At 50.3% G+C, this 27,989-nt stretch overlaps 13 protein-coding genes across 13 annotated transcripts; 7 read left to right on the forward strand and 6 right to left on the reverse strand.

The window, feature by feature from the left end:
* Positions 1 to 107: 107 nt before the first annotated feature.
* On the forward strand, positions 108 to 616 carry K444DRAFT_548751 (Sybindin-like protein; the record flags this gene model as incomplete). The annotated part of the gene is made up of 2 exons (XM_024876393.1): positions 108 to 226; positions 292 to 616. Coding segments are annotated over 2 exons (444 nt in total), but the record flags the coding sequence as incomplete, so codon positions are not given.
* Positions 617 to 935: 319 nt separating this feature from the next.
* K444DRAFT_548627 (vWA-like protein) lies at positions 936 to 1,894 on the reverse strand (the record flags this gene model as incomplete). Its single annotated transcript, XM_024876387.1, has 2 exons — positions 936 to 1,544; positions 1,604 to 1,894. The coding sequence occupies 2 exons, from the start codon at positions 1,892 to 1,894 to the stop codon at positions 936 to 938; spliced, it is 900 nt and encodes a 299-aa protein (XP_024726646.1).
* Positions 1,895 to 2,079: 185 nt separating this feature from the next.
* On the forward strand, positions 2,080 to 3,541 carry K444DRAFT_282373 (uncharacterized protein). The gene is made up of 3 exons (XM_024871580.1): positions 2,080 to 2,462; positions 2,525 to 2,792; positions 2,839 to 3,541. Exons 1-3 carry the CDS (start codon positions 2,264 to 2,266, stop codon positions 3,449 to 3,451), a joined length of 1,080 nt encoding a protein of 359 aa, XP_024726647.1. The 5' UTR covers positions 2,080 to 2,263; the 3' UTR covers positions 3,452 to 3,541.
* K444DRAFT_622371 (translation machinery-associated protein 22) lies at positions 3,251 to 4,643 on the reverse strand. Its single transcript, XM_024882083.1, has 5 exons — positions 4,521 to 4,643; positions 4,434 to 4,453; positions 4,279 to 4,366; positions 4,034 to 4,194; positions 3,251 to 3,954 (listed from the first exon to the last, which is right to left on the reverse strand). Exons 1-5 carry the CDS (start codon positions 4,588 to 4,590, stop codon positions 3,697 to 3,699), a joined length of 597 nt encoding a protein of 198 aa, XP_024726648.1. The 5' UTR covers positions 4,591 to 4,643; the 3' UTR covers positions 3,251 to 3,696.
* A 101-nt stretch (positions 4,644 to 4,744) lies between these two features.
* On the forward strand, positions 4,745 to 5,725 carry K444DRAFT_282385 (uncharacterized protein). The gene is made up of 2 exons (XM_024871581.1): positions 4,745 to 5,636; positions 5,688 to 5,725. Exon 1 carries the CDS (start codon positions 5,018 to 5,020, stop codon positions 5,513 to 5,515), a length of 498 nt encoding a protein of 165 aa, XP_024726649.1. The 5' UTR covers positions 4,745 to 5,017; the 3' UTR covers positions 5,516 to 5,636; positions 5,688 to 5,725.
* K444DRAFT_638360 (uncharacterized protein) lies at positions 5,557 to 6,172 on the forward strand (the record flags this gene model as incomplete). Its single annotated transcript, XM_024884243.1, has 3 exons — positions 5,557 to 5,636; positions 5,703 to 5,803; positions 5,856 to 6,172. The coding sequence occupies 3 exons, from the start codon at positions 5,557 to 5,559 to the stop codon at positions 6,170 to 6,172; spliced, it is 498 nt and encodes a 165-aa protein (XP_024726650.1).
* An 899-nt stretch (positions 6,173 to 7,071) lies between these two features.
* K444DRAFT_622373 (uncharacterized protein) lies at positions 7,072 to 9,115 on the reverse strand. The gene is made up of 3 exons (XM_024882084.1): positions 8,674 to 9,115; positions 8,146 to 8,607; positions 7,072 to 8,091 (listed from the first exon to the last, which is right to left on the reverse strand). The coding sequence occupies exons 1-3, from the start codon at positions 8,759 to 8,761 to the stop codon at positions 7,571 to 7,573; spliced, it is 1,071 nt and encodes a 356-aa protein (XP_024726651.1). The 5' UTR covers positions 8,762 to 9,115; the 3' UTR covers positions 7,072 to 7,570.
* A 353-nt stretch (positions 9,116 to 9,468) lies between these two features.
* K444DRAFT_282450 (uncharacterized protein) lies at positions 9,469 to 10,017 on the forward strand. The gene has a single exon (XM_024871582.1). The coding sequence runs from the start codon at positions 9,542 to 9,544 to the stop codon at positions 9,824 to 9,826; it is 285 nt and encodes a 94-aa protein (XP_024726652.1). The 5' UTR covers positions 9,469 to 9,541; the 3' UTR covers positions 9,827 to 10,017.
* Positions 10,018 to 11,200: 1,183 nt separating this feature from the next.
* Positions 11,201 to 13,187, reverse strand: K444DRAFT_622376 (MFS allantoate transporter-like protein). Its single transcript, XM_024882085.1, has 3 exons — positions 12,751 to 13,187; positions 11,971 to 12,700; positions 11,201 to 11,920 (listed from the first exon to the last, which is right to left on the reverse strand). The coding sequence occupies exons 1-3, from the start codon at positions 12,988 to 12,990 to the stop codon at positions 11,310 to 11,312; spliced, it is 1,581 nt and encodes a 526-aa protein (XP_024726653.1). The 5' UTR covers positions 12,991 to 13,187; the 3' UTR covers positions 11,201 to 11,309.
* A 1,532-nt stretch (positions 13,188 to 14,719) lies between these two features.
* K444DRAFT_711641 (uncharacterized protein) lies at positions 14,720 to 15,712 on the forward strand (the record flags this gene model as incomplete). The annotated part of the gene is made up of 3 exons (XM_024888255.1): positions 14,720 to 15,373; positions 15,410 to 15,453; positions 15,534 to 15,712. Exons 1-3 carry the CDS (start codon positions 15,006 to 15,008, stop codon positions 15,710 to 15,712), a joined length of 591 nt encoding a protein of 196 aa, XP_024726654.1. The 5' UTR covers positions 14,720 to 15,005.
* A 2,376-nt stretch (positions 15,713 to 18,088) lies between these two features.
* K444DRAFT_648700 (MFS general substrate transporter) lies at positions 18,089 to 19,825 on the forward strand (the record flags this gene model as incomplete). The annotated part of the gene is made up of 2 exons (XM_024885493.1): positions 18,089 to 18,142; positions 18,194 to 19,825. 2 exons carry the CDS (start codon positions 18,089 to 18,091, stop codon positions 19,823 to 19,825), a joined length of 1,686 nt encoding a protein of 561 aa, XP_024726655.1.
* A 751-nt stretch (positions 19,826 to 20,576) lies between these two features.
* On the reverse strand, positions 20,577 to 21,954 carry K444DRAFT_282528 (uncharacterized protein). The gene is made up of 4 exons (XM_024871583.1): positions 21,816 to 21,954; positions 21,661 to 21,762; positions 20,889 to 21,606; positions 20,577 to 20,840 (listed from the first exon to the last, which is right to left on the reverse strand). Exons 1-3 carry the CDS (start codon positions 21,840 to 21,842, stop codon positions 20,965 to 20,967), a joined length of 771 nt encoding a protein of 256 aa, XP_024726656.1. The 5' UTR covers positions 21,843 to 21,954; the 3' UTR covers positions 20,577 to 20,840; positions 20,889 to 20,964.
* A 1,315-nt stretch (positions 21,955 to 23,269) lies between these two features.
* K444DRAFT_604675 (glycosyltransferase family 57 protein) lies at positions 23,270 to 25,127 on the reverse strand (the record flags this gene model as incomplete). The annotated part of the gene is made up of 2 exons (XM_024878821.1): positions 23,270 to 24,843; positions 24,890 to 25,127. 2 exons carry the CDS (start codon positions 25,125 to 25,127, stop codon positions 23,270 to 23,272), a joined length of 1,812 nt encoding a protein of 603 aa, XP_024726657.1.
* Positions 25,128 to 27,989: the final 2,862 nt, after the last annotated feature.

Genomic DNA, 27,989 nt, shown 5'->3' on the forward strand with positions numbered 1-27,989 from the left:
TGCCAACGCACATACCCAGCGCAATAGCAGAAGCAGGAAGAAGCACAATGTAAGCCCCTAGATTGATAGACAGGACGGAGGAGAAGACTGATTGTACTGGCAGGGTCGTCTACGCTCTAATAATAATTAACAAAGCCGGTGGTCTCATCTACCAGCGCGACTTCGCAGATGGATTGAACAAACTGAATATTAACGACTACCTGGTGCTAGCTGGGACATTCCACGGGTTTGTCGCCTCCTCTCTCCATCCCCTCCAGCCCTTTCCCCTTCTCTCCTCTAACACAACAACAGAGTCCACGCAATAACAACCCGTCTACACCCATTGCACCCACCCCCCTCCCTGGACCCCTCCACACGCCCGGACCCGCCCTCGGGAATCGAAGTCCTCGAGACCGAGAACTTCCGCCTACAATGCTTCTCCACCCTCACCGGCACGAAATTCCTGCTCTTTACAGAACCTCAGCAGCCGAATGTGGATAAGATTATGGGCAAGATTTATGAGTTGTATGGGGACTATGTAATGAAGAATCCGTTTTATCAGCTGGAGATGCCGGTGCGGTGTGAGGGGTGGGAGAGGAGATTAGTTGGGTATTTGAGGGTTTTGAACTCGAGGTGATTGGGGAGGGGGGGGATTAGGCATTATGACATCTGCAAGGAAAGGAAGGGGAGGCCTGGCATCGCCTGGCATGGCATGGGATGAATGGAGGCTTCTGGAGGAAAGAACCTCGCTGTTGGAAGATCTCTGCCTGGCCAGACAAGAGCAAGACGTCTTGCAGGAAAATATACAGAGGTGCAGTGAAACTCTGCCAGTCCTTAAGACGCTGGGGAGATCCATAGCTGCTAAAGCTCTAGAAGACCACGCTACCATTATACTTATGGCAAATCTAATGGTACAATCCTACAATACCAACGCCACCAATGCTAAACCTCCCGTTCTATGCCGTATCCATCTTATCCGCATCATCATCATCCTTCTTGTCCTCCTTGCCAGCACTCGCCTCCCCATCCTGATTCAACAGCGGCTGACTAGCCTCATCTTCCTCCTTGATCTCTGGCAACGCAGCAGCCTTCTCCTTGGCCTCCTGCTCCGCCTTCTCCTTATTCGCCTTTTCAACTCTCGCCTTCTCCTCCTCCATACTCATCCTCAATGCCAGCGCCAACTCAGGATCCAGACTCGGATCAATGCCAAACTCAAAGGCATCCCCTCCCCCACCGCCCTCACCACCAGCACCCGCACCACCCGCCGATCCATCACCATTCAATATCGGGCTCGTCACGAGCTGGTCACTCAGCAGTCCCGGTCCCGGTGGGATAATCGCAAAATGGCTGCCATCACCACCCTTAACATTCTCATTGAAGCTCGTCAGCTTCTTCGTATTCTCATCATCTAGCTCTCCGAAAGCGACGAAGTCGATCGCTACGCCGTTCTTCTTCATCTTCTTCGCGAGCTTGATCAGGGTTTTTTCGTCTTCGGGGATCGGGGAGCAGGTGAAGACTATGATGCGTTGTTTTTGGGATTTGTTTTGGCGGTGCTTGAGTGCGAGCTGTAGTTCAACCCTAATCAGTACAATATCTGGAAGGGAAGGGAGAATAAGGAACATACACCAGCGATCTGAATCCCCGTAGCCAGATGACTACCTCCTCGAATCTTGCTCTTCGTTCGATGTAAACCCTCCAGAATCTTGCCATGGTCCGTCGTTAACGTGACGAGCACCTCTGGACCTTTGCCACCCATGCTCATCAGACCGACGGATGACTCAGGGTTGGCTTGTGTGATGGCGGAGAAGATGAGGGAGACGGCGTCGGATTGGGCTTCGAATCTGGTAGGTGTGTAGTCGCCGTTTCGACTGCTTTCGCTGTTGTCTACTACTACCATTACTGCTTCGAGGACCATCTTGATGCTGTGCCTCTGTAGAGGACTTGTGTGAGTTGGAGAGGTGGGTTCAGGGTATGTTTTCGTTGTGGTAGGAAGGAAGCTGTGGAATGGCGAACTTGATGTTGAACGCTCTACAGTAGGTAGCTGTGGCTGCGCGTACCTTGTCGTGCAAGATCCCTGTAGCTCGGAACTTTGTTTGGCCTAGCGCGGAACGGTGCGGCTCGAGGCTTTTGTTTACTTTCGAGGAAGCAACTTCAACCAAGAACACTTCACGATCAAGCAGAAAACCATTCGCAATCTTACGCTTTAAGCTCACCATTGCTCTTTTATCATCGAAAAACTTTCAAATACACGAATTTCCAATAAATCGCCACACAACACCTTAACATGGCACCGACGCGCTCCAAGAAACAGCGCAAGTCCACCGAATCCGCCGGCTCTGTAGACGTACAGCAGTCACAAATAGTAGCCACCAAGACGCGCAGTCCAGCAAGAACTTCATCAAATCGAAGCCCTATCAAGAAAGTGAGGATGGGAATCACAGTGGGGCAGAAGCAGGCATTGATTGATAACCTACAACTCGAGAGTAAGTGCCCCAACAAACAGAAGTGTACACGTTGAGAATTTCACTGACACACTGGACAACAGTTACGGAACGCGCCAGAAAGCTTCGCGCCCAGTATATGCACCAAGCACAAGTTCTGCGATCGCGTATTGAGATTCGAGTCCACCGCATCCCCATGGCAATGCGGAAAGTAAATATGGGAGAGTTGCTCTTGAAGCACAACCAGGGAGCATCGACAGCGGTAGCAGGGCCATTAAGGGTAGAGAAGCCGAGGTCACCGGCCAAGAATCTGATTCAAGAGGAGCAAAGTCGCGCCAGTCCATCACCGCAACGCGGTCAGAAGCGATTGAGGTATGTTTTCTTCTCCTGGCTCTATGTGCCCTGCTAACTGAAGAAGTGATGCCATCTCCGTCGACAAAGAAAACGAAGATATCGAGAACCCGAGGAAACGAGCCCGTGGACCGATTGTCCCTACACGAACCACTTCCCGCGACAAACTGCAGCCCTCCCAAGTCCTCTCACCACGCTCTGCAAATTCACGTTCCCTGCCCCGATCACCAGTCCGCACTGCTGTTTCACCAGCACGATCACACCTCGCTCGTCCCATCTCCCCTCTAAAGCCAGTAGCACCAACACACGTCGGAGGCCCATCATCAATCCTCACAAACATGGTAGAGAAGGCCAAGACGACGCGAGGAGCAGGTACGAGAAAGGGTACAGATACAAGCACGAGTACAAATACGAGTGCAGGAGCAGGACGTGGAAAGAGGACGGCACCACCGGCATCAGCGCCAAAGATTGGGAGGGGAAGGGCGATTAGTGACTCGAGTGATTCGAGCACCACGACTGTGGTTAGGAAACCTGGGGTAGCGAAGAAGGCGGCGCCGGTGAAGGAGAAGAAGACGGTTATGACTACGATTAAGGGGATGGGGAGCCAGAAGAAGTTGCCGGCTAGTAAACCGGCTGCTGCACCTACGACGGGCGGAAGGGTTTTGAGGAAGAGGAATTGAGTTGACGTCTGGAGTGGAAGAGCTCTCAAAGAGAGAAACCGAGAGTGGTCTATCTGAGAAGAGGAGTCCTGGAAGAGAAACCGAGTTCTTGTCTGGATTCTTGTCCCATAGTTCTGTACTTAGCACGGCGTCCTGGTTCTGTCTGCTTTTTCAATCGCGAGGAAATTGAATGCAGAGAAATGTCCTTGTGTATGAAGAACCCAGCATTTCCCCCCCAAAACAAAGAAGAGAAGTGGGAGAGAGTATCACCCCCCGGCCCCAGCACCCTTCTTCTTCTTATCCTCCACCAGCTCAATATTATCCTCGGGAATAACCTTATACTTCTCCAACAAAAACTCCTCAATCTCCTCACTCACGTCGCCCTGCACGACAATCTCCTCGCCTCCACTCGGGACCTTCGTCACGCTCGCTCCCGTCGCGAACTTCTTGCCTAGATCTTTCGCTACCTTCTTATTCTCTAGCCCAAACGCTTCCAGGCCTGTTACGGTGGTCACGAACTTCCTCTGTGAAATAATTAGTATCCAATTTCACGAGGACGAACACCATTGTTAGTCTGGGCAACCGGGAGGTGAAATGGCGCACCTTATTCCTCTCCACCCGCTTGATTGTAACTTTCGACTCGGCGATTTGTTGTAAATGTTTCTGCTCAGCGGCTTCGGCTTTCAGGGCTTTTTTGTGGGCGTCCTTTTCTGCCCGCTTTTGTGCGTCGAGGGAGAGGGTTGAGGTTGCTGCTGCTAGGGCGTCTGTTATACCAAGACCGTCAGCACACCGGCACGCAGGAGGACCTCGCACATAAAACGATATGGAGGGAAAAGAGAGGGACAGACCTTCAGACCACAGCCTGTCATACATATCCGCGTGATTCTTCTGCAGCCAGTCCTGGCATTTCTTGACCGTACCGCCGAACTCGCAGTACTACTCCCTCTTCCATTTAGCTTGTATCCCATCCCAGACCCCAAATTAACGCGAGAAGAGCTTGTACCTCTGGTGGTAATGAGCAGACTACGGAGAAGGTCAGGTTAGCTAGGTTTCTTGTGGGAGGTGAGGGGAAGAGGGTAGGGAGACCAACCGCCGCAGTAGACTACATGTCGGGATTGGGGTTCGCTGGGGAGGACAGTCTCGGTTTCTGTATCTGCCATTTTAAGTTTGATTTTGTTGGTAAGAAGATAGAGCGTTTGTTGGAGTAGGGGAGGGAGATGAGGAGGGGAAGTCAGAATGAGATGGCGGGGCAGCTTTGGACGGCACGCTAGCGGCCGCGCCAGAACGGCCTCAAATGTTTTTGGAGACTCCATTTCACAATATCGACACATCAACGCATCGTGAGACTGATCATTCAAATTGTAGGATCGATATGACATCCACCACTACCGTATGGGAGCAAAATGATTGCAAGATGTGGATATTGACCTCGTCAGCATCGTCATCTTCTGACCTTGTTCAAAATCATGATCAGGGCCTCGTCACGCCCTCGAGTCTTCCCACTAGAGTTCCAGACAGACCATTTCCTTTGATATTTTGTCCCTGTCGATATATTGAAGAGTTTCGGGTAGTTCTCGGCCATGTTCAATGATATTTGGAATCGATTCCGAAGTCTTGGAGATTTCTTCTTATGCTCCCAGCACACAGCCGCTCAGTCACAATCAGGTCTTCAGTGTGGCCATGCTGCCCTGTCGGCTAGTTCTGTACCGTACTCACCTGCCTGCAATTCGATCCCTAGGGGAAATATTTGGTCGTGTTGTTTTGCATGGAACTTCAACAGAGCGCTCCGTTTGGTTGTGTTACACGGAGGGATTGAAAATGAGAAGTGCTGATCTGTCATCTACTTTGGACCGACTGTGGCACGCTTTCAACCTCAAGTCTAAACTATCACTATCTCAAATTATGATGCTCAAGATCGAAACTGGGTGTGCGCGTAGGTGCTTTCCACATCAGAGAAAACGTCGGATGTGTGGACGTGACGGTGGCTCTGCAGTACTAGCTCTAGTCCACCGACTGGAATTATGGAATGGACATCGCTGGGATGTTGTAACGACACCCCGAGACCCGGCGAAGCACATAGCTTAAAAATACCGAAAACCTCGGGAATAGAAGCAAAGAAGCTCAAGATGACGATCAAATGTTGCCAGGTGGAATGCAAAACCTCTGGTTTCAAGTTCGCTGGCGTTGAGTATGACAAAGGACAAATGTAAGTTCTTTATATTGAATCAAAGTGAGTTATGTCTCATGATATTCTTAGATTGTGATGACAAAGCTCCTCCGGACAGCAAAAAGAGTTTGCAAATGGAATAATCACCAGTCCTTCCGGCTGCGAGAAGCCATTAGCGATGCAATGCGAAGGGGACAATACACAAGGTGCGTGTGTCTGAAAGAATAGTGATTTAATCCTTTGTATGATTGTATCTAGTTTGCGGCACAGGAAATCGAGTCAACGTCTATTCGTATGGGCCCATCCCCAGCACTTCCGGCACTCCAAGCTTGCCGGCTCTATCAATTGCTACCAGCTTTCCTGGACTTCCAAGCCTCTCAACTGCTCCAGATACTCCCAGCCTCCCAACTGTCCCCGACTTTACAAGAACCCCAAGCCTCTCGTCTGTTTCTGGTACTCCAAGCCTTCCTGGGACTCCAGACTCCCCAACTGTTCCAAGAACTTCACGCCTGTCCGATCTCCCGATTGCTCCAAGCGCCCCCGACGTGCCTGAAGTTTCCAGCACTCCAAAATAACCAGGTAAGCTTTCCCCAATCATAGGAGCAGTAGACAGACACCACTGGGTCAATAGCAGATGTTGATAGCACAGCGGATGATAGCACCGCAGATGATAATAGCATAGCAGACTGTAAGTTACCGACCCCCTTGAATGAAGTCCTTTCCCTTGCCCTTATTCTAACGCAGAAATAGCCAATACGGCACTCTAACTCATCCATCCGGTATTATTTTCTCGGGCTTAGGCGACCTGTGATCACCCAGCGGTCTCCTCGACCCTATCCCAAGGCTTGCTGGTAGCCTCTTTGGCAGCGGCCTTCCTTTGAGGCTCTGAAGCTTCTCACCTCACGGACTCTACAGGTACGCACTGCAATCAGTGCCTTCTTTCTAATATCCTGCCTAGATCGTAACGCCCATCATGCCGACTTTTAGTTGACTTCGAGACAGAATGCCTTTTTTATTAATTTGGCTAGGAACCGTGGTACGTACCAGTTGTTGCTGATCGCTCATCCGACATGAGTACTCACATATATAAAATTTATAAATGACGATTCCGCGAGCCATCAACAACATTGCACTTTGCCCATGCTGTCTACCCGGCCTCCTGATCTCTACGATATCCTCCTTCTGAGAAACAAATGTTCGTTTGCCAGGCAGACCTTCCCTTTCTTTGTTTTGCGTTTCAACACAACAGTTCGCGTTAAAAAAATTAAAAAAACATTCCGTTTTCAGTTTCCGAGATCCCGGTTCGCATGAAAGAGAGGGGGCCTCAGTGCAAAGCCCCCCATACACCAAACAGATCGATCTTTCTGCCTTTTCCCCGAGGTGTATCAAGTGCGATGAGGGGTAAATATAGTTGAGACATGAGACATGTGGATCAAATGGCGATGAACTGTTTGTTTTTAAATGATTTATTTGGATTGTTTTTGGGTATTATTGTAAACTGTATCAACCAAGGAACCATTCCATCTCAGCAAGGCGGAGCACCGAGTGCTGCCAAGCAAGCTTCTACCTTCTTCTGCGCCTTTTCATGCTATATGCTATGGCCCTCTACTCGGCTTACAGCCATGAGTTTTTCATCCACTGCTAATTAATATTCCTGTCGACTGTGTGGAACTGTGTCCAACTTCGGCTCATGGCCATTTCCAGCCCCAAGTCTCTTCCCTAGCTCATCATCGAAATCACATTCCCCAAGCGCCATCGCTTGCTTCCCACAATAAACCCGTATCCTGTACTCCATAACCCAATGCCCAATATGGTATGCTCAAGCGAGCGGCAAGTTTGACTTTAGCCAACACAGTGCCACATCATAAATTGAAAATGATGTTGAGCAATATCCGTAGCGAGATCCCTAGGACGGGACGAGCCGTGGACTCCGAAGCCCGTAGTATATCCAAACATTAAAACTCGTCGCCCACTCAAGCGTGATAGAACGTGTTATGCCTCGGCGAAACATCACCACCATTCCTCTGGTCCCGCAGCTCAACCGCTGCAAACAGCCCCGATAGCGGCGACAAAGGCATCGGTCTCAGCGGACTAACAGGCCAATCGTCCCTCATCCTCGTCTCCATCGGTGTGTTCAGTTCGCTCCCAACGGGCTCAACAGCAGGCATCTCATAGATCTCCGTCGTTCCCGCCTCCACCGCTGGCACGCGCTCAGAACGCAATTGCACCTTCGCAGGTGGAGCTGGCGAGTGCGCAGAGTCGTTGTCGGCGTCTTGGAAGTCCTTGGGTATCTCTACCACCTTCATAATCTCTTCAATGTGCTCTTTTCGCTGTTTTCGCCGTGTGAAGAAGATCACTATGAAGACGGTACACATGCCCATTACAGAGCCAACAACGGGGCCAGCGATCCAGGTCAGGCTTAGAGGTGCCGGGGCAGCAGATTGTGTGGGTTTCGGGGTCGAGCTCGAGGTTGCGGTTGCGGTTGTCTGCTCTGCTAAGGATGCGGGTTAGTAGGAGAGACGAGATGGTAGGGAGGGTTGATGTTTACCGGCTGACTTGTAGGAATAGTAGGCTGAGGCCCAGGTCGCTGTTGACAGGACCGACCGCCACGATGCATTCTCATCATCTCCAGTCATCGTCATCCATGCAGGTGTACCAGTATGCGAGCCAGACGCCGCAGTTGGAGGAGATGTGATGGCCATGTTGATCGACCCCGTCAGCGATGCCAGAGCCGGATCGGTGGTCGTTGCGAGTTCCGCTCCCAGAACAGACATCCTCGACGCTTGCGACTGTAAAGCCTCAATATCCGCAGAGACGGTTGTATTCTCGCACAAGTTGAGGATGTTGACCAGACCCTGTTCGACGTTTGCCAGCGTATCGATCCCTCCGTTCTCGATGGCGTAGGTCATCACGCATGATTGACAGAGCCCGCAATTCTGGATGAACGACGAGTTCGCAACACACGACGTCGTAGCTCCGTCGAAGTTCCCAACATCTGTTTTACACGACGCTTCAGAGGATTAGTTGGGGTTCAATTCGCGTGCCGACGGCGGAGAGGGACGTAGGGGGTACTCACGACATTCCGGCGAGCAGAATGTAGAGGGCAAAAGCTGCACCGCCTGGCGCGCCATCAGCGTACCGGCGAGAAGTTGAGGAAGCTTCATAGCTAGATTGAACGACGAACAAGATCGTTGTCCCCGATCCCAATGTCTTAGAAAGACGTCAGTGGAGGTACATGTTTAGTTCAAGAGCGGAGGCTGAAAAGAGGTTCATGCCGTCGGGAGAGGTTTAAAGGTCGTGTGAGGCGCGGGAAGTGTTGAACAAGAGGGCAGGCACTGATTTCCCCAAGCCATAACGGGGGCCCCATGTTATGCATCCCGTTTGCGATATTATCCAGGCTCATGCTTTGTTGTGCACGCTGGAGAGGTACCTTGTACTGGACAAGCCTGGGGGGGGCGTGCTGGATCGACCTTGGCAAGTTGGCAGGCCAGGACCAGAACTGCAAGAATCTGCAAATGCCTCCCAGAGTTCCCAGCGGTCATCGCCAAGCAAGACGTGCAATTGGCCCATTTACGCCCAAGGTCCAGACCCACGGAGAGAGAATCAACTTTGGGAGGTTTGGGGAGGTTTTCATGGGCCGCGATTGGCTGGGCAGTGGGCACCCTTCTCAATAGCAGTGTGCATGGAGAAGGTTATTACAACCCCTAGTCGGGAGCCCGTGCCTCGCCCCCGGAAGGGCAACCCACTGGGCGGGCCGGTGAGGGGGATTTTCATCTCGTCGCCCAGCCACTGGCCAGTTTCTGCCACAGTGGAGTCCCGGGAAAGTGGTGTTGTGGTGGTGCAGGGGTTGTGGACCAGGTGGAGGAGTCTGGGTGGCCCGGTCGTGGAATGCATAATCGTGATCCGGGGTCCAGTGGCCCTATGAAACGAGAAGGGAACGCCACATGGCAGGGAGCAGGCATGGATTATGGCGTGAGTTTCCAGCATTTGACCCTTTTGGGCGCAGATGCTGCCTCGGGGTCCGGGGACCTCAAGCTTCAGCTCCGAAAATCCAGCCTGTAGGCTGTAGCCCAGCCGTAGGGGAGGACCCACGGCTGTTTTTGCTCGACTCGGGAAGGGCTTCGGCGGCCGCGAGGCTCGAGCGAAGGAACGAATCAACTGACCCAGACGTGGCTGGGGAGTTCAGACGAACCGAAGAGGTGCTTCAAATTGCAAGTGGCGAAGTGTAAATACGGAGGGAGTTCGAACTTCCGTCCTTATCACTGGGCTTGCAGAGCCTCTTGATCCAAGCGGCTTGAATCTCCAACGAAAACCAATAGCACCATCTCGCCTTCCTGCTTTCACCGCTGCTGTCGTCTAATCACTTGCAATCCGACGGTGGACACATAGGAGCAGCGAGTCATGTTCTCCTTCCGCCCTAATCGAGATGACTTTCGTATTCCGTATTACGCTTGACTTTGCGCACGTAAGGTTAAACATATGGCTTTGATGACAGAGCCGCACGATGCAACGTTTGCACAGACCTGATTGCCTTCCCGCTTCCCCTTTTCATCTCATCCTCCGCTCGCTGAATCTTGATAGCGTTTGAGAGTTCAAACGTGAGAACCATACTCAAATAAACAAATATATATGAAGATCGCCTCCACTGTGTGCCTGTTCAGTGACAGTGAACCGCAGTTCAGCTACCCCCACAGTGTTTAAGCGTGGTTCCTGGTTTGCTCCTTTGGTCCGACTCCGCGCTCCCACAGAGCTGAACTCTAGGTCTGGCATCTAGATGGATCGTGCCTCCATCGCATTGCGCTCCACTGTTTGTTCAACGGCGCAACTGTGGATCGTCCGATGCTGTACCTGAATTCCATGAATTTCGTGAATGCACTGGTTCGGATGGTGTACAGGAAGACGAGGTCGTGAACTGGTTGGATGTGCTTTGCTTGGCAAAATGCACTGAATGTATCCGCACTGCCACTTGCAATTCTGGCAGCGATACTTTGATACACAATGGAAACCCCTCATCTCCACGATACCTACCAAAACAGCCCCCAAAACTTGGTCTGAATCGGGCTCCAAAGTGCAAGTTGCCCTGCAATTTCGTCCCTGTGGTCCGACTGTTCTTAGCGCACATCCTGGATGTGCTACAACAATACTTTCGACCCTCCACAAGTAACTTCACATACCTTGCCTTGCCGATCCGAACTCGACTGCTTTGTTGTTGAGATCGATTTCAAACGGTACCCGAGGCCGAGAACATGTGGTTCCCAGAACCGCATATCGCATGAATCTCAACCCCACACGAAAGCTCCATGTCCCTGCTTGCCTAAACGAAGACCAGACAGGAACAGGGCCGTGCAGGTGCGCGAGCATGGTAGCGATCTGGCATGTGCCGCGATGTTGTGCATTTTGCGCATATACTACAGTATGCGATGGACACTGGTTTGTGTGGCTGCACAGATTTCGTATAGTTGATGGACAGCAGTTGTTTACTGTATGATTAAGGGGTTGGGGCCGACGAGCAAGGGAAACCTTGTTTCTCGAGATTGTTTGAGAAACACGCCCGCGCTTGAGTAAATGATTCGTTTCCCCTTAACCTTAACTTGTTTGATGACCACGCCCTCGAAAGTTTGAACAATTTATTTCTCATTCCCTCATTTGATGACAGCCACTGTGCCTGCAATTCTCGACAAGTCGAGGAGAAAACAGCCTGCGTCCAGGATCCTACAGGGTATAGACAAACTCCGGGTTCTCCCTATCCGTCAAATCCAAAAACTCCTGCTTATCCAACTTCGTATACCCAGGCTCCATCCTGATCCCCTCATTCTTCTTATTCATCCGCCTATAATACCAAGCAATAAACCCCAAGTCCAGCACACAAATGCCCCAACAGACAAGAATCGTAATCTCAGCAGGCTTATACCTCGGTTTGTCCTTCGGTCTGAAAGTCTGCGGACCGATGATGTTGCCAGCGCAGTACCCAATCAGATATAGTGCTCCGACTGTCGTTTTCTTAGTGTAGCCGGCGACGTTGGAAGAGATGAGGGAGAGCAGGGCCACGAAGCCGGTGGGTGAGGCAGAGGTTAGGTAGAAGCCCGCGAGACGCCCGGAGTTGTTGGAGAGCGGGAGGCAGACGATGAGGAGCATGCCGACAATTGAGAGGATCATGCCGGACATTCCGAATAAGACGCGATTGCCGTAACGATCTCCTAGGAAGCCACAGATTACGAGGGCGACGACTTCGACGGCTCCGCCTGGCGTGCCGTAAAGAAGGGACTGGTCGGCGGTGTAACCGAATGAGACGATCAGCTGGGAGAAGAAGTTTGAGAGACCGCCTGGACAATGTTAGCACGATCTCCTGGAAGTCCATCAGATGTGCACTGACCATTTGGAATATCAGCAACGAAAGCAAAGAAAGTAAACGCCCACGTCATCGGATCTAGTAAAGCTTCCTTCAGCTGGTACATCTTGAAATGCTTGTTGCCCACACCCTGCTGATTCTTCCGAATCCTCTCCACAGCCATCAGCCTCTCATTGGGCGTCAAGAACTTCGCGTTCAACTGATTATCCGGCATGAAATACAAGAATATGCATCCAATACTTGCAGTCAGTAGCCCGATAGTCAAGAAAACAATCTTCCAGGGCTCAATGGCAGAACCGTGTTTCTTGACTCCAACGGAGATTCCATATGCAAGACACCCGCCAAAGATCTGAGCAAAGCCATTAAAGCTGAACCAGATCCCAGTTCGTGTTCCTTGCTCTTTTCTCGTGTACCACTGTGAGGTGAACAATGCGAACCCTGGAGTAACGGCAGCTTCAAATACACCAAGGAAGAATCGCACCGCGACAGCACCAGCGAAGTTGCTGACTGCTGCCAAGCAACACAGTGTCAAGCCCCACATTATGATATTGAATGCAGACCATTTCGCCAAAGGGAGCCGTTGGAGGAGTCGGTTGGTGGGGTATTCCCAGAAGATGTACCCGATGTAAAACATGCTTCCTAACCATTGGTAGTTATCCCCTTTCAATCCGATGTCTTTTTGCAGGCCCATGATGCTGGCGTAAGAGAGGGTTGTTTTGTCAAGGTAGTTGAGGCCATAGACTACGCAGAGCATCTGCGAGGTGAAAATTAGCGGGGTCTCGAGACTGGAAGGGGGGAACGTACTGGCATGAGGTTCAGATCAATCTTCCTCAGAAGCTTCCTCTCCGCTTCTGGTGTGAGCTCGATGGTTTCCCCTTCATGGCCCATGAAAGCTTTCAATGCTTCGTCTCCATCATTCGGATCTGCGTGCATGTATCTAGTGTTCTTGATTTCTCCCTCCCCATAGGTGATGTTCGGCGATAAGTCAATCTTTTTTTCTGGGTCCTCAGATGAAGCGTCCTGGATTTTCCCCATATCTACCATTTTATGATGCGGTCAGAGGTCCAGCGGATGAGGGCTCCCGTGTAACGTATTCTCGAAATATGTCTTAAGAGAAATGGTCTCAGATCATGCAACGGGCGAGAGAGGGGGGAAGTGGTCAAGATATCTTGGAGATATGGAGCAAAATACAAAGCATCTCCGATGAAGGAAGCAGTCAGAGATTGAACAAGAGATAGGAACCTACCTATCTTTCATTATCGTGAAGTGCCATGGGGCAAGATTCCCCCCCCCCCTCACAGGATAAACGGGAGAGCTAGATAGTGACGCCGGCCGATCTCTTCACTGCCGATCAAGCTACCTTTTGGGTCCTCGTCCTAGCATCTTCATACTTCAGGCGGCAGTTCATCGGGTTCTGATGGGCTACCACGGTCATTTCTGTGGAGACGACGCGGAAAAACAGAATATCCATGAGGCCGACGTGCATTTTAAGGTTGGGGATGTCAGAAGAGGAAGGTTGCAGGCTGCGATGATGATAAGGCCGCGAAGCGGGGAGGAGAACGCGGGTCAACGCCACCCACTAAAAAGAGTTCGTTCGGGAATTAGAGTTGGCCGTTAGAACGTTCTGTCGACTTGATAAAGGCCTCGACGGCCGCCCTTTTCTCCACCACTCAGGGTGTTTTAGACGTTTGTGTGAGGGAGCGCCTCACGTGCGTACAATTGCATCGAGAAAGGGCAGAGGGCTTGGATGCGTGAGGCTGTTTCCAAACTTCAGATAACAAAGTTCAGCCCCCTTCACTGTACGTATTCTGGTCAGAGAAGACTTAGGGAGAGTTTAGCGAAGGGTGCCCTATAACTTCAGTTATATGAGCCCCGAGCAAAGGGAGGTTGACACTGGAATTTAGCGAGCAGAGCCCGAAGACCTTGGATTGAGGCGGTCAGTACTTTTTATCTCAGCTTCAGCACTTCACCCCAATCTCCTGCTTCAAATATCTCGACTTCCCCTATTGCACGGTTCTCAGGTCTTGTTGCAGACCCCGTTGGAGAGGATGTCATCCCATAATCGACACCGTCCGCAGAAGCTCATTGCATCCCTTTTAGAGATGAAGTTTCCAGAGCTGTTTCGCGACCTGAGAGCCTCAGTGTATCTTCCCCATTACCGCATCGGCTCTCACCACTTTCAGCATCGCCAACTTGGCTGTCTGCTCCTCCAATTCTCCCGACAGTGGGATGGCAGGCGAAGGAATGTCACCGAATGTTCATGATTTAATCGTTTGCTTGTAGGTATCCCCATTCTATATTGTTTTTCACCCGTATGTCTGTGCTGCTGCCGAGTTCCACACCTGAGCCCGAAGACGTTTGAGGCTCAAGATCGCCAACCAAACAGACAAACTGTATTTCATTCTGTGAGACTAAACGGCGATGCTTATTCGTCTCAACCCGTTCATCACATCTTCAGACCGCGTCACTCCACCTGATTCCCTGTACCGATCTCTGTTCATGGCCTGCACAGGGCTGGCCGCACGATCCAAGGCTGGCGCTATGTCACTCAGTGTTTCTGCTCTCCGCTCTTGCGAAGCTAGATCATCCTCCTTGAGCTTAATTGCCCTGGCAGGTCCTATTTTCGTCCTCACTACGTCGTCTCAACGTCTCGTTTCTCATGCTCTGAGGCCTTCCCCGGTCTATTCCACCATCACAGTGACCACTCAGGATCGTCTCATGTGCACAGAACAGGATTGTGTGGTGGAAGGGCTTTTCTCTTGGGATGGAAGTATTTACATCCGACAGAAGAAGTTCCGAATCGTCTGAATTATCTTCTACATATAAGAATATTTCTTTGGTAAGTTGGTGGCCTCATCAAGCCTCGCCCTTCTTTTGCGGCTTTCTCATCTCTTCCGATACACTCGGTATTCATTCTTTGCTGCTGGCCAGCTGCTGCTTCCTGTCTCCTAGTTTCACTTCCAGTTCACCGTCGTTTCCTTTACATTGAAGTCGAACCGCTTTCCCAGCATTTTCTCCTACGCCCAGACCGAACACCAAAAGTCTTATAACCCTCCAAGATGCGTCAATCATTCCTCTCGACGTTAGGTCTGGGCTTCTCAGCTCTGGCACGAGCAACGATCATGATGCCTGCTGCGAATCAATGGTCGGTGTGGGAGAATCGAGATATTATGTGGGATACCAGTGGATTGGCGCCTCCTCTCAACATGCACCTCATTCCGGCTGGTGCCAAAAACTTTACAGCCATCATCACTGATATCGTACTTAACATTGGAAACACCGGGAAGTTTCAATGTGCTCCACCGTCAACGATCAATATCGAGGAGGTCCAAATCATCATTATCGATGCTGCAAAGAAACTTGTGATCTCTGAAGTTTCCATAATCATTATCATAGATGTGAACTTCCCTAATATCTCTCACTTGAAGTATTTGACATGAGAAACTGAAGACTAAAACGGCAGCAAAAACCTTAACTCAGCTCAGTACTGCGACTCTGGCAAAGACTGTAAGTCTTACCAAGCCGCTTGACTCTTGACTCTTGACGGCCTGCTCGCTTTCGGAAGAAAAGCTAACCAATCCCCGCAGTCTGCCGTCACAGTCTTACAGAAGACGAGCAAGTCGCTGACACCCCCCATGATTCTTCAGACGACAGTACCGACCAAGTCGTTGACACTCAACAGCGCCGCCAAAGCAGCCAGCACCGGTTCGGCCGCGAAAGCGACATCCGGTACCTTCACCGGAGGAGAATCGCAAGCTTCCTTTAGCTTCATGTACGCCTTGCTGTCCGGAGGCTTAGTTAGCCTATTTGTTGTAATGTTCATATAGGCTCGAAATAAATTGTAATTTATCATATGGACTCAAAGGCTCTCGGGGAGTTTGGGTCAGGGTACATTGGGACAACGGGACTGTAGTTTTATATCCCCCTTCTAGCTTTTCAGACGTTCGATTCATCGTTGTAATAAAGAGCGGGCCATTAATTGCAATTTGAGGCCATTGTATATGCTCTGGAAGCCTTTTTATATCGTATTTCTAGATCTTTATTTGTACAACCCTTCTAAAGTCAACCGTGGTGTCTTTTAGTGAACGGAGAGGTATGCGTGATTTTGGGGCCAGGGTGTGGTCACTCAGGGGCATTTGTTTCGTTTATGCCGAATCCGGCGTGTCGCTGGAGCATTAATTAGGGGTATGAAGGCGACAGGCGTTGAAAATCGTCCATTTGCAGAGTGCACGCGAGAATACCAAAATTGCCTTGTTCGGAAAGTCGCACTAATCCACAACGCAACGCCCAAAATTTTCTACAAGAGTTTTATATAATAGAAAAATAGTACGTTAATCTTTTCCCAGAATTTTATAACGATTAAATTTGGGGAGAAATTGCGAGACATTTATAACCGCGTGGCCCCTAGACTTCCCAAAATCTCGCTTAGCGAGTTAGACGGATTTTAATGCCCGCCGCCTTCGTAAATTTATGCTTGACGGTGGAAGGGGGAAGCTTATTTCTAAGCCGATCGGATATAATCATGCCTTTCCCGAAGTACTTCAATTGTCCGAAGTTGACGCCTCACCACAAATATACTCCCTTCATATGCTCATACTTTCTAGTTGGTCAAAGCAAAAAGAGAAGTTCTGGTACGGCTCATTGCCGAACTCCCGAGGTTCGCCACAAGATGAGGGGCGACATCTGAGGGGTCAAGGCCGTATAAAATCCACACCTCTCCTCTTACCTCAGCCTCACTCTCCTAACCCTTTTTCCAAGAATCTCATATTTTCACATCGCGATGGATAATCAATGACTCAACCATCATCAAAGCCTTCTACCATTTGCTCGGCCTCACGCTCAAATGAAGTCCGAGAGAGTCGGCGAGTCCGCGCTACCAGCTTTGGGCCAAAGAGAGTGTAAGCTGACATTCAAGAGCCACGCCGCAGTGAGCCAAGAGCTGGAGGGATCAGTCTGGCAGCCAAGATTGGCCTCGGCTCTGGTCTTCCACCACTGTCATCACAATTGTCGGTCAAGAAGATTGCGCCGTGCTGATGGGCTCGTCAATCGGTCATCGAGATGTCCACACGCGGAGCGCCCAAATATCCGATATGCATTCGGGCGTCGGCGATAGCTGGCCACCAAATTGCACCAGATTTGGTCGGGGTGACTCGATATCCGGAGAAAATCCAGGCGTCCTAAGTCCGGCATCTCCATGGCGATTGCCAATACAGAAGCCGCCTTGCCCAACCTTATCCAGTTCGGTGCCTCAGCGCCCAGTCGCGGCAGAAATATTGTTCCGAACTTCGAAGGGCCCCCAACCAGCCCGATCTGGGTTATCAATCCATTCCTTGCACTTAAATTTTAATCTGCCTTGCTCCGTATTTTACTTGCGAATCTCAAGGTCCGGTCGGGTTATGGGGCCAATCAAAGGCGTTGGTCCAAGAAATCCCCGACCCCCTAGTCAGCACTTGTCCCCGTTTCTTTTGCTTTGCTGTTTTTCTGGAAATTCTGGAAGACACAGACCCACTGCTTCAAGCCTGCCTGAGCCATATGGCATTTTAAAAAGTCCGTACCCTGCAGCCCTGACACTTCTGATGGCGTCGTCGTGGCCACTGGCGTTGACCTCGTAGAGCTGACTCAACACTTAAACTCGTTTCTCTCGTTTCCCTCTGCATGAGCTCACTCCCCACGCCGCAGACTTAGCGGCCCAATCTCCAAGTTCTTCATCCACACGCTCAAGATAATAGATATTTCAGTATTAATCTGCTGTGGGTCGGGCTGACCACGTTGTCCGCGTTGGTCAAGCGTCAAACGGATGATTACCAACCATTGCCCAAGTTTGGCAGTCTCTGGGCGGGCTGACCAGGTTGAAAGTGCACATGCCCCCTGCGTATCAAAAGAATTACTTGTAGCGCGTACCCCCAGACTTTCCTTATATCTAGCTCGACGTCTTCGCCATTACTGATGGATCTAGAGCTTGAGCTTATATCTAGTATCTTCTGCTTCGAGGCTTCTCTTCTCTCTTATCACTCACTTACCATCAACACGAACCTAGTCCTGTTCCACGGATAGGGACGACATTATCTTCTTTTCTCAGCCGCAATCTCTCGGCCAATATTTACCAACGTCGCAACAATAATTCCAAGAGAAACCAAAAATCATGACGGCCTCGAAAGAAAACCTCCCCATCTCGGATGCAGACAAGGAGGAAGGAGTCAGCTCCAACACATCCAAAAAGGATTTCCTGACAGCACCTTACAACGAGACTCAAGATGTGTCCGAGAAGACCTCCGTAACAGGCATGGACACCGACACCGAGAAGCAAGAAACCGAAAACGCGGACGAGGTTCCCCCTCGAGACATAACCGGGTGGAAGTGGGCTGTGGTAGTAGCCGCCATTCTCTCCTCGACCTTCCTCTTCGCCCTCGACAACACCATCGTTGCGGACATCCAGCCTGTCATTGTCACACATTTTGATTCTGTGGGCAAGCTCAGCTGGCTGAGTGTTGCATTCCTGATCGGTGCAGCAGCTACCAACTTGGTATGGGGCAAGATCTTCGGCCAGTTCAACGCGAAATGGACCTACATCCTGTGCGTAGTCCTTTTCGAAGCCGGGTCCGCACTTTGCGGAGGAGCACCCACCATAGACGCCCTGATCGTCGGACGCGCCATCTGCGGAGTAGGAGGATCGGGAATGTATGTGGGAGTCATGACTCTCCTCGCAGCAACGACGACAATGCATGAGCGGCCCATGTATGTAGGCGGCACTGGCCTGACCTGGGGTCTGGGGACTGTGCTAGGTCCAATAATCGGCGGAGCATTTACTGATTCCAGTGCTGGCTGGCGTTGGGCATTTTATATTAATTTATGTATCGGCGCCGTCTGCGCCCCGGTATACATCTTCATGCTCCCCAACAAGGACCCACGTCCCGGCGTCTCACTCGCAGACAGAGCCCGCGAAATGGACTACCTCGGAGGCCTCCTCACCATCGGTGCTTTCATCTCTGGCGTGATGGCCGTCTCCTTCGGCGGGATAACCTACCCCTGGGACAGCGGCAAGATCATCGGGCTCTTCGTGTGCTCGGGCGTGCTCTTCATCCTCCTCGGCCTACAACAAGTCTACACAGTCTTCACCACCACAACGCGCCGCATCTTTCCCATCGAGTTCTTCAAGTCCCGCACCATCCTCATCCTGTTCTGCATGACCGCCGCCGGCGGAACCGCCATCTTCATCCCCATCTACATGATCCCCATCTTCTTCCAATTCACGCGCAACGATTCCGCTTTGGAAGCCGGCGTGCGTCTTTTGCCTCTGATCTTCTTGATGATCTTCGCCGTCATCACGAACGGGGCGGTTATGTCTGCATACGGCGTGTACATGCCCTGGTACACCGTCGGCGGCATCCTGACCGTCATCGGAGGAGCGCTCATGTACACCGTCGACACGGAAAGCAGCATCTCGCGCGTCTACGGGTATTCCGTGATCCTCGGTCTCGGCGTGGGGATGTTCGCACAAGCATCCTTTTCCGTGGCGCAAGCAGTCGTTGCGCCGGAACTCATCCCCTCGGCCGTGGGCTTCATCACCTGTGCGCAGGTCTCAGGCGTCACGATCGCTCTGGCAATCGCCAACTCCGTCTTCCTCAACCAGTCTCAGACCGGGATCCAGAAGATCTTGCCTGGCGTTCCCGTAGCGGAAATTCAAGCAGCAATTGCTGGGGCAGGCAGCCAGTTTGTGGCTAGTCTGAGTGAGGGCGTCAAGCTGGAGGTGCTGAAGGCGATCGTGAGTGCGATGAGCAAGACGTATATCCTTGTTATTACGGCGGGCAGTTTGGTGGTGGTGCTGAGTGCGTTGATGAAGCGGGAGAGGCTCTTCATGGCTGCCGGTGGTGCTGCTTAAGTCTTCTAGATTTGAATTACGTGATGGATGAGTGTGTTTTGAATATGAATGGAAGGAGCCATACCGAGATTGATGATGCTAGGAGGGAACTCAGGCGTTCACTGCTAGATTGGGAAGGGTCTGCATACAGCGGGAGGGCTCTCTTTTAGAAGGATGGATGACGGAAGGGTAAGACACGTGGCATATGTTGTAATCAGATAAAATAACCATAATCCCGTCTTCAAACCAACACCACTTATGTTATCTTTTGGTTTCCAGTATTTTCAGGTGAGTGAGAGTGCAATAAATAGAAAGTGAAACAGGGCTGCTCTCGTCATCCGGCATGGCATTGGCAGAAAAGAACCACAAGCCGACTTGACTGGCTCTCTCGTCTGTCTCACTTGAGCTTAGCCACACCTCAATCCTGAACATGCCAACACCGATAAATGAAGAAATACAATCGCCAAGGAGGGATCAATGGCCACAATTTTCAAATGCCGTCGTGGCTCCCTTCCTTTCGTCTGCCCAAGTCCGATTTAGAAATAAATAATTACACGAACATTCGTTCATTCCGTCTCATCCTGTATCTGTTCTCTCCGCCTCAATCTCACTTCCAGAAATAACCTAGATAGCTTCCACATTTAATCATCCCGCCCGAATGCCAGTCCCATTTTCGTTCAGCCAGTCAGTCCAGTGCGGCCGACCGACCAATTGCCCACCCGCTCGCCCAACGCCCGAATAAATCAACCCAAAACGCCAGACACGCCCTGCCTTCGAATACCCGAGGGATTTCCCTTGCAGCCCCTCGCAAGGCTGAGCCTCCCTCTCACAACTTGAATGATATGACAACAGAAGGTTTAAGGGCGGCGCTCAATATGTACCAGTCTCGGACTTTCCAGGTGATAACGGTGCTCGCGCGTAGCCGCTCTCACTATCTGTGTACGAGAAGGGCCGATGCTCGTTGCGTTCATGTGGCGAGGTATTCGGTGTCGGGACGGCGAGTTCGTGGGGGCCTGTGTCGTTTGGATTGAAGGGTCTATAAAACAAATTAGTTAGCGGATTTTAGTAGGAAGGGGGGAGGTGCCAAGCTGTGTCGTGGCGAATTTGAGATCCGTAGGGCTGAGAATAGTGGAGAATAGTGGAGTGGGGCATTTCTAATCTCACCTCACGTCTGCCATCCCATGTCGTAGATTATCAGAGTACACTGGACTCGGATACCCAGGACTATTCGGACTCATCAGACCTGGACTTGGGTATCCTTGTGAGCCAGCGTGCAGTGGGTGCATGCCCATCATACCCGTCCTTTCATCGACTGGCGGGCTCATGCTCCTTTCCGTCGGTGGAGCCAAACTCTGTGTGCTGAAATGCCCGTCTCTGGAAACTGCCATACTCGGCTCCTTCTGCATGTTTGGATAATTGGCCTCTGACAAACCGGGGGAGGTGGGTTGGTAGGAGTTCTGGGTGGGTGCTGGGAGTTGCGATTGCCGCAAGATTTCCTGGATGGTCTTTTGCCGTCCGCACATGTAAAGGAGGGCGGCGGCTAGAACGAGAAGAGCAAAGCCTCCAATTGCGATTCCAACGATTGCTCCAGTTGGGAACGAGGAGGATTTTGTGGAGGGCGCGGGGGTTGTCGAACTTGTCGTAGCAGCAGGAGCTGTTGGTGCCGCGGTTGCTCCCGTGTATGTCGTTGTTCTCGAAAAGCTAGACTGCAGAGTTTCTGGCAGGAAAGATTCTCCAGGACTAAATTCTGCTGTTGAATTTAGAGCAAATGACATTTGGGCCGCGAATGTTTGCGTTGCATTCTAGAGGGAAAGTCAGTCACGGCCGTCGTCTTCTTCGCTCAATTGGTCACGCACCGGATTGATGACTCCAACCATTCCCTGGAAGCATGCGCCAGGCGCTGAGCAGTAATAAAATATCGGCGCGGTATCATTGACGGTCACTTGGAACTTCGGTGGCTGTAATTCAAGTCGTCAGCTGGGTTTCCTCCAGGTATGTGATCTTTCCTTACATCCTTCAACACCAGAGCCACGGGCATGAATCCACTCCAAAACCCAATCGCGCCAGGCCCGCCAGTCCACTCGTAGGGTATGCATGGTTGATTCCCGTATGATGATCGGACAACTGAATGGTTGAGGGGATAGAATTGCCATTCTGACTTTCAATTAGCTTTACGCTTCGATCCGCCAGGCCACCATCCAACCCCACGAGGACTTTACCAATTACATCGTTGACTTTGGCATAAGTCTGTTGCGGATAGAAGTTAAACCCACCCCCGCCCTAGTAGATGAATATGATCAGCATTGGGATTGTGAAACAGTCTAGCCACGATGGGGAGTCCTCTCACCGCACCGACAGCAATGGTATGTGTCGCGACAGCCGATGAAAATGTACTGGTAGTCGTACTGTACGTGGTATCTGCAAAAGCTAGGCTAAGCAAGCCTGTTAAAAATACAACGACGATGTTGAGCAACATCCCGACGCTCTTTTCAATAACTTGAAGCTCTAGTTAATGCTTGGTATCTAGGAAAGATCATTTGTCATGGCTGATGAAAGATGAGGAGATTGTCTGATCGAAGAATGCTCGCAATAGTTGGGTGTAATATAGGATGCGCCTTTCAAGGAATGGCCCAGGTCTATCTTCCCAAATAAGAAAGCTGACGGTAGGCTGATGTCGAGAACAAAGCAATTGCCCTCTTCGGGCCATCGGTCCCCACAACAAAGCAGGCGTACTGCGAGCAGTATGCAGCGGGGACCTGGGAGCAAACGTTGCTGTGTCGCATACACGGGCGAAGGCTGAGCCGTGGCATGCAATGGCGTCAAATCACAAACATCGTGGCTTCAGGGCTGCTCACTTATCTGAGGAGGCGCGATTCCACGACCGTGGCATTTACCCAGGAGGGTTCCTGCGCCCTGTCCGGCGGCTGCCAGCCTCCAGTTTCCGAAGGAAAGAGAGTCCCCACAAGCGAGAGTTGTTCAGAAATGACAAAGATTTGACTTTTCCAACTCAAACCGATGTTGGTACTGATGCTAGGTTGGGTATCTTACCAAGCCCCTTTTCTCACATGTACGAGCCATAAAAATAGTTAATATGCGGGCTGAAGCGTGCATAACTCTCCGGTCGGGAGAGGGGAAGAAGCAGCTGATTGGACGGGAAAAATCTATGTGGGGGCCAACAGGATGAGGGTTGTGGCTGAGGGAATTTTAGCGATTCCAGTGGCAGCAAGTGTAACCCACCTCGGCGAGTGAGCGCTGCAAAGATCTTGCACCCCAGGGTAGCCAGCGGCGGAGCGCAGAGGATGTCAGCAGTGAGCGGCCCTTTAGGATGAAAATAACTCACAAGGCGGCATCTAACACGTCAAGAGACATTCCAGTTGAGCTTTCACGTATCTGCCACCTCGGAATTGTGCGACGGGCCAGGAACGCGGCAGGTATCTCGGTGTAACGGCTTGACAGAACCAGGTATTAATTGGAGATATCGCGACCTATAGAGACTCCCTGAGCCTTCACTTTCTTCCTTTCCGCCTTCGAGATGTCCACAATTCCACTTTCCATCACTAGGCTCCACAAGCACCACAGGTAGCAGATCCCAAATCCCACTGCGCCAATTCCGACATTGATAACGACCCAAAGATCTGGCTTGCTTTGCGGTGGGGAGAGAAACCCTTCAGCGACATGCCATGCTGCCATTGCCAAGTAGAAGATGGAGTGGATGGTAGTCGTTGCAAAACCGACCCAAGTCGGCTGGCCATCCTGGCTATAAACGGCCAAAGCTGTCGGCGGAAGACCCAAAAGGTAGGCCCATAGCAAAGACAAAATGATATACGGTATGCGCAAGTCGACCCTCTCAAGCAAAGGGAACATCGTCCAAACCCCGAGCAAGTTGGCGAAGCCGACCCAGGCCCGAACATTCTTACTTAGGCCATGTTTTCCAGCCAGGAGAACTGTCATGGGCATCAAGGGAAGTAGGACACTCTTCTCGTGGACCTGAAAGCTGAACAGGAAGAAAGCCCATGCCGTTGCTGACAAGGCCACCGGCAACAATTCCTTCCGAGGTTTGACAAAGATAACAAAGCAGGGCGGAGTGATGGCGACAAGTGTAGCTAACAAAGAAGCCCGCTGGAGAAGTTCCGACGGGTACTTCCGAAGCTTGATGACGACGTTCAAAGCACACCAGAAATTAGCAACCTTGTCCTCGAAAAGTCCTCTGGCAAAAGGGAAGACTCGGTGGATCATCTGGGCCAGTTGTTGAACGATAGGATAATACCAAGCTTTGAAGTTAATGAGGTATGAGTACTCGGAGAATATGGGCAATGGAGCAAACCGTCCATGGAGGTCCGGTCTCGCATCAATGCCACGGTGAGCATCATAGAGAGCGCCAAGGACAAGGGGGAGTAGCAGTAAGGCGAATGCTGCTACTGTGACAACTGCAATCCCCAAGAACCGCGGGATATTGATTCTGGGAAAAAGGCAGACTCCGAGGAGGTATGCGAACATTGCGGGTGCGTAATAGAGTGCCATCTGTTTGAAGCCAAGTGCCAAGACAAAAAAGATACAGCTCCACATGAACCTCCCAGCTAGTACACTGGACATGCTAGCCAGCACTAATCCAAGCATCACCGTATTGTATTGGAAGTGTACATGGTCGATCAGAATCGTGCCTGGCTGCATCAGGATTGCTGTGAGGGCAATTGACGCGTTCCACGAACTGATACCTTGTAGCTTCGTGAGCCGCCGGACGAAGATCACCGCAGCTGGTATGTAGACGAGGTATTCGGAGACGATAACCGTAGCCCGCATGAAGACCTTCAATATAGGATCTTCAAGCCCTCTCGAAGTCAACAGAGCGAACCATGATGGATCGATGAATCCCCCAACCTTGCCCAGAACCCAGCTATGGTATGCGGTCAAAGGCGGATAGTCCAGTCCCCACCACTCGAGGTCGTGGAAGTACCATTGGGAGATAGGCAATTGAGTCGTAATCTCCATCCAATGTCGCTGTGCTTCGTAGTCGCCGTGCATAGGTGGGTTCTGAAATCCTAGAAAGTTGTGAGCTTCGACACCATTATTCGATTGTAGACGTACCTGAATATCCCCAGAGGCCAGCTGCCCATCTGAACAAGCCCACCGCCATTAATATCATTGGCAGGATCTCCCATTGCGACACCGAGCTGCGCGCTGGCCAGAGGAAAGCTGCGAGTGGGTATGCTGGTCGACTCGAGCCTGTGCGGCTGGCTGTGGCCGGCGCGACGGAGGAGACCTCGCTGCCATTACTCGTCTTCTTGACCTTCCGCCGAGGTTTGTGAGGGGAAGGTCCTGCCATTGTCATCGAAAGAAAGAAGTCGAAGTGCAGGAAGCATGCATTGTTGATTCGGAATAATGGACGAGAGGAAGCTTCGCGTGAAAACATGCGAGTCCCCTGCTCGGATTTTTCTTGGCGGCGCTACTGAATCAGGGGGGGGGCGCTACCGAAGTTCGGGGGATCCTCCTACATCGCCATCTTTCGAGATCAGCATCCAATCGAGGTGTTATTCCCAAAGCACTTCTGGTTGCAATTCACGTTCTGTTTTGTATTATTTTCTCAGCTATATATTGGGAGAGCTTGTGGTGGGCATCCAGAGACAAATGGGCAAGTGCCATTCTGGTGAAGCAGGGCGGCACGGTGCCGTCTTCTTCCAGAGGCTTTGCATGAAAGAGTCCGCGATCTCAGATCACACTTAGCTCTTGCAGGGTGACGTTATAGAATTGAAGTCGAGGATCAGAAATGTTGGCCTCCGGATGTTTGTTCTTCATATCACGATTTTCTCAGCCCGTCAAAACGTGCGGAGAATTGGGTCGAAGGTGTGTCGAAGCTGTCTAGATACCACCAGCTGTGACAGTGCAGGGATGGATAGATTTGGTAGTCCTTTTTTCTTAGCTGAATGACCTAACCCTGACCTGATGGATTGATGGTTTGTTAGTCCACACCAGAGCAGGCGGGGAGTCGAGCCGTATTTGTCCTGAACAGGGTGGAGGTTCAGTCAGGCCGATTCTTTTGCTGGTTACACCCTCTCCTTCAAATGCCAGGCCAGCAATGCCTCGCCTTATTTGAAGGGAGGAGTGCGTCACATGGAGGGGCGCTTTAGCAGACACTGGTTCGCCACCTGCAAGTTACTTGCAGAGGAGGGCGAATTTAAAGCACCTCCGCCCTAACTGAAATGAAGACTGCATGAGCAGTGTGCTGTGTTGTTTCTCGCTTGGACCTCATTTGTCGCATTTTTATTCTTTTGTTCATTCCCGCCCTAAATAATTGCTCGCGGCCTCCACGGCCCCAGTTTTCAATGAGGATGATTAAGTGGTTCAGGACCTGGTCAGCCATGTTGCACAGGGCAAAAATTGGTCTGTGTATCAAACCAAGGGTGTACGTAGAAGATTCCCGAAGGCTTTCTGCCCTGGCAGTGGCTCCCAGCCAGCTTGAAGACAGTTTCTTACTGGTTACTGTAAGCACCCTGGATTTCTACCCACACCTATCCTTTACGCTACCACAGCGCCCGTGTTGGCTTGTGCGCAATTAAGCGAACTTATTTAGCAAATCATATCGTCAAATTTTTCATTCAAGGCCATTAATTGGCTGAACTTTTGCGGTATATTTGATCACAGAAACACGGGCGCTGTGGCAGCGGAACGGATCCCAAAACATACGCGCTAGCAAACATTTGGGGGGAGGAGGGGGGGTGTATCCCTTCGTCCGGTGAGACATGTCCACACGCTAGCAAGGGGGTGTGCCGCACTGAACAGGGGGGGCTCGCCTGGTACAGGGAGTATAATAATTATGTACCTTTGTATATAAATTTATTAGTAAGCTATATCGCGTGGATGAAATCGCATCCAGTAATGCCCCTCTAGTATACGCTTATAGCCAGTAATGGACTATTCTTCTAGCCCACCACCAGAGCCTAATAGGCTAAAAACCACCCAATTACTTGTAAATATACTTTACAAACTTGGACTAATTATAGACGTTTCCTACGAGCCTTTCCAACCCGAATCTAGACAGCTAGTAAGAGCGATTCTACCTCCTGATTTTCTACGAAAACTATACCCGTTTAATTTCTTTAGCCTATTCTTTACTCCTAAGCTTTTCCAGATAATTACTATAAATACTAATCGATATGCGAGTATATAAAGGCTATATATAAAGGAGGAGAGGGTACGAGAATAGACAGATTTACTTCTGGAGGAATTATACGTATTTCTCGGTACTATTATATATATGGGAGTATATAATGAGCCTCAAATTAAGATATACTAGAATTCAGACTTTAATAAAGGTCCTCTATACTTAATTATAAGCCATATATTACTCTGCCGCTTTAAACAAATTAAGCGGTATTACCATATTTCGTATTCTATAAATAATAAGCAAAATAGGTATTACTTATTAAATAATAAGCTTTAGTAATATAAGCTTGAACCTCTTGCTTCGTCTATATAAGCTTCTTATTAAGTATATTACTCGCCTTTATCTAAAGTGAGTATTAACGAACTTATAGTACGGTACTTTGGCAGGTATGTTTCTCCTATTTTTATTACCCTGCTATCCCGCTAATTATTATTCTAGATCCTTATATATATATAAAATGCCTAAAAAGCCGATTAAATAAGGGTATAAAATCTACGGGCTTGCGGATTATAGATATATATATAATTGGACTTGGAGCTTGCAAGAGAAGGGGCTATAAAAAATGATTCTCTATCTAATCCTTATAAATACCGGTTCTCTAATACGAAATCTGGTACTTTCTCTTCTATGCCGCTATCTTATAATATACCTCAATAATTACTTTACCTCTATACCCTTATTTTCAGAGCTATGAGCCTATAAATTTGGTATAGTAGGTACTACTCGCTTATATAAGCTATTTCTACCAGAATTATCGGTAATCGAAAATCGGTTTGCTATAAAGCTAGAATGGAATACCTTACTTATAGTAGTGGTTCAGAATATACTTTACTTAGCTTGGCAAGATAATAGTATTATCTTAGCTTTAAGTAATATCCATACTATAGATAAAGCGGAGGACTAGCGAGTAAAGGAAAGAAAACGTCCTGTAAAAACATCTATAAATGGGCGAATTATACGGGAGGTTTTTGGCGAAATGCTAATAAAGGAGCTTTAGATTCCTAGCTTTATTAATAATTATAA

The sequence above is a fragment of the Hyaloscypha bicolor genome (assembly GCF_002865645.1).
Source record: "Hyaloscypha bicolor E unplaced genomic scaffold K444scaffold_189, whole genome shotgun sequence".
NCBI lineage: Eukaryota > Fungi > Ascomycota > Leotiomycetes > Helotiales > Hyaloscyphaceae > Hyaloscypha > Hyaloscypha bicolor.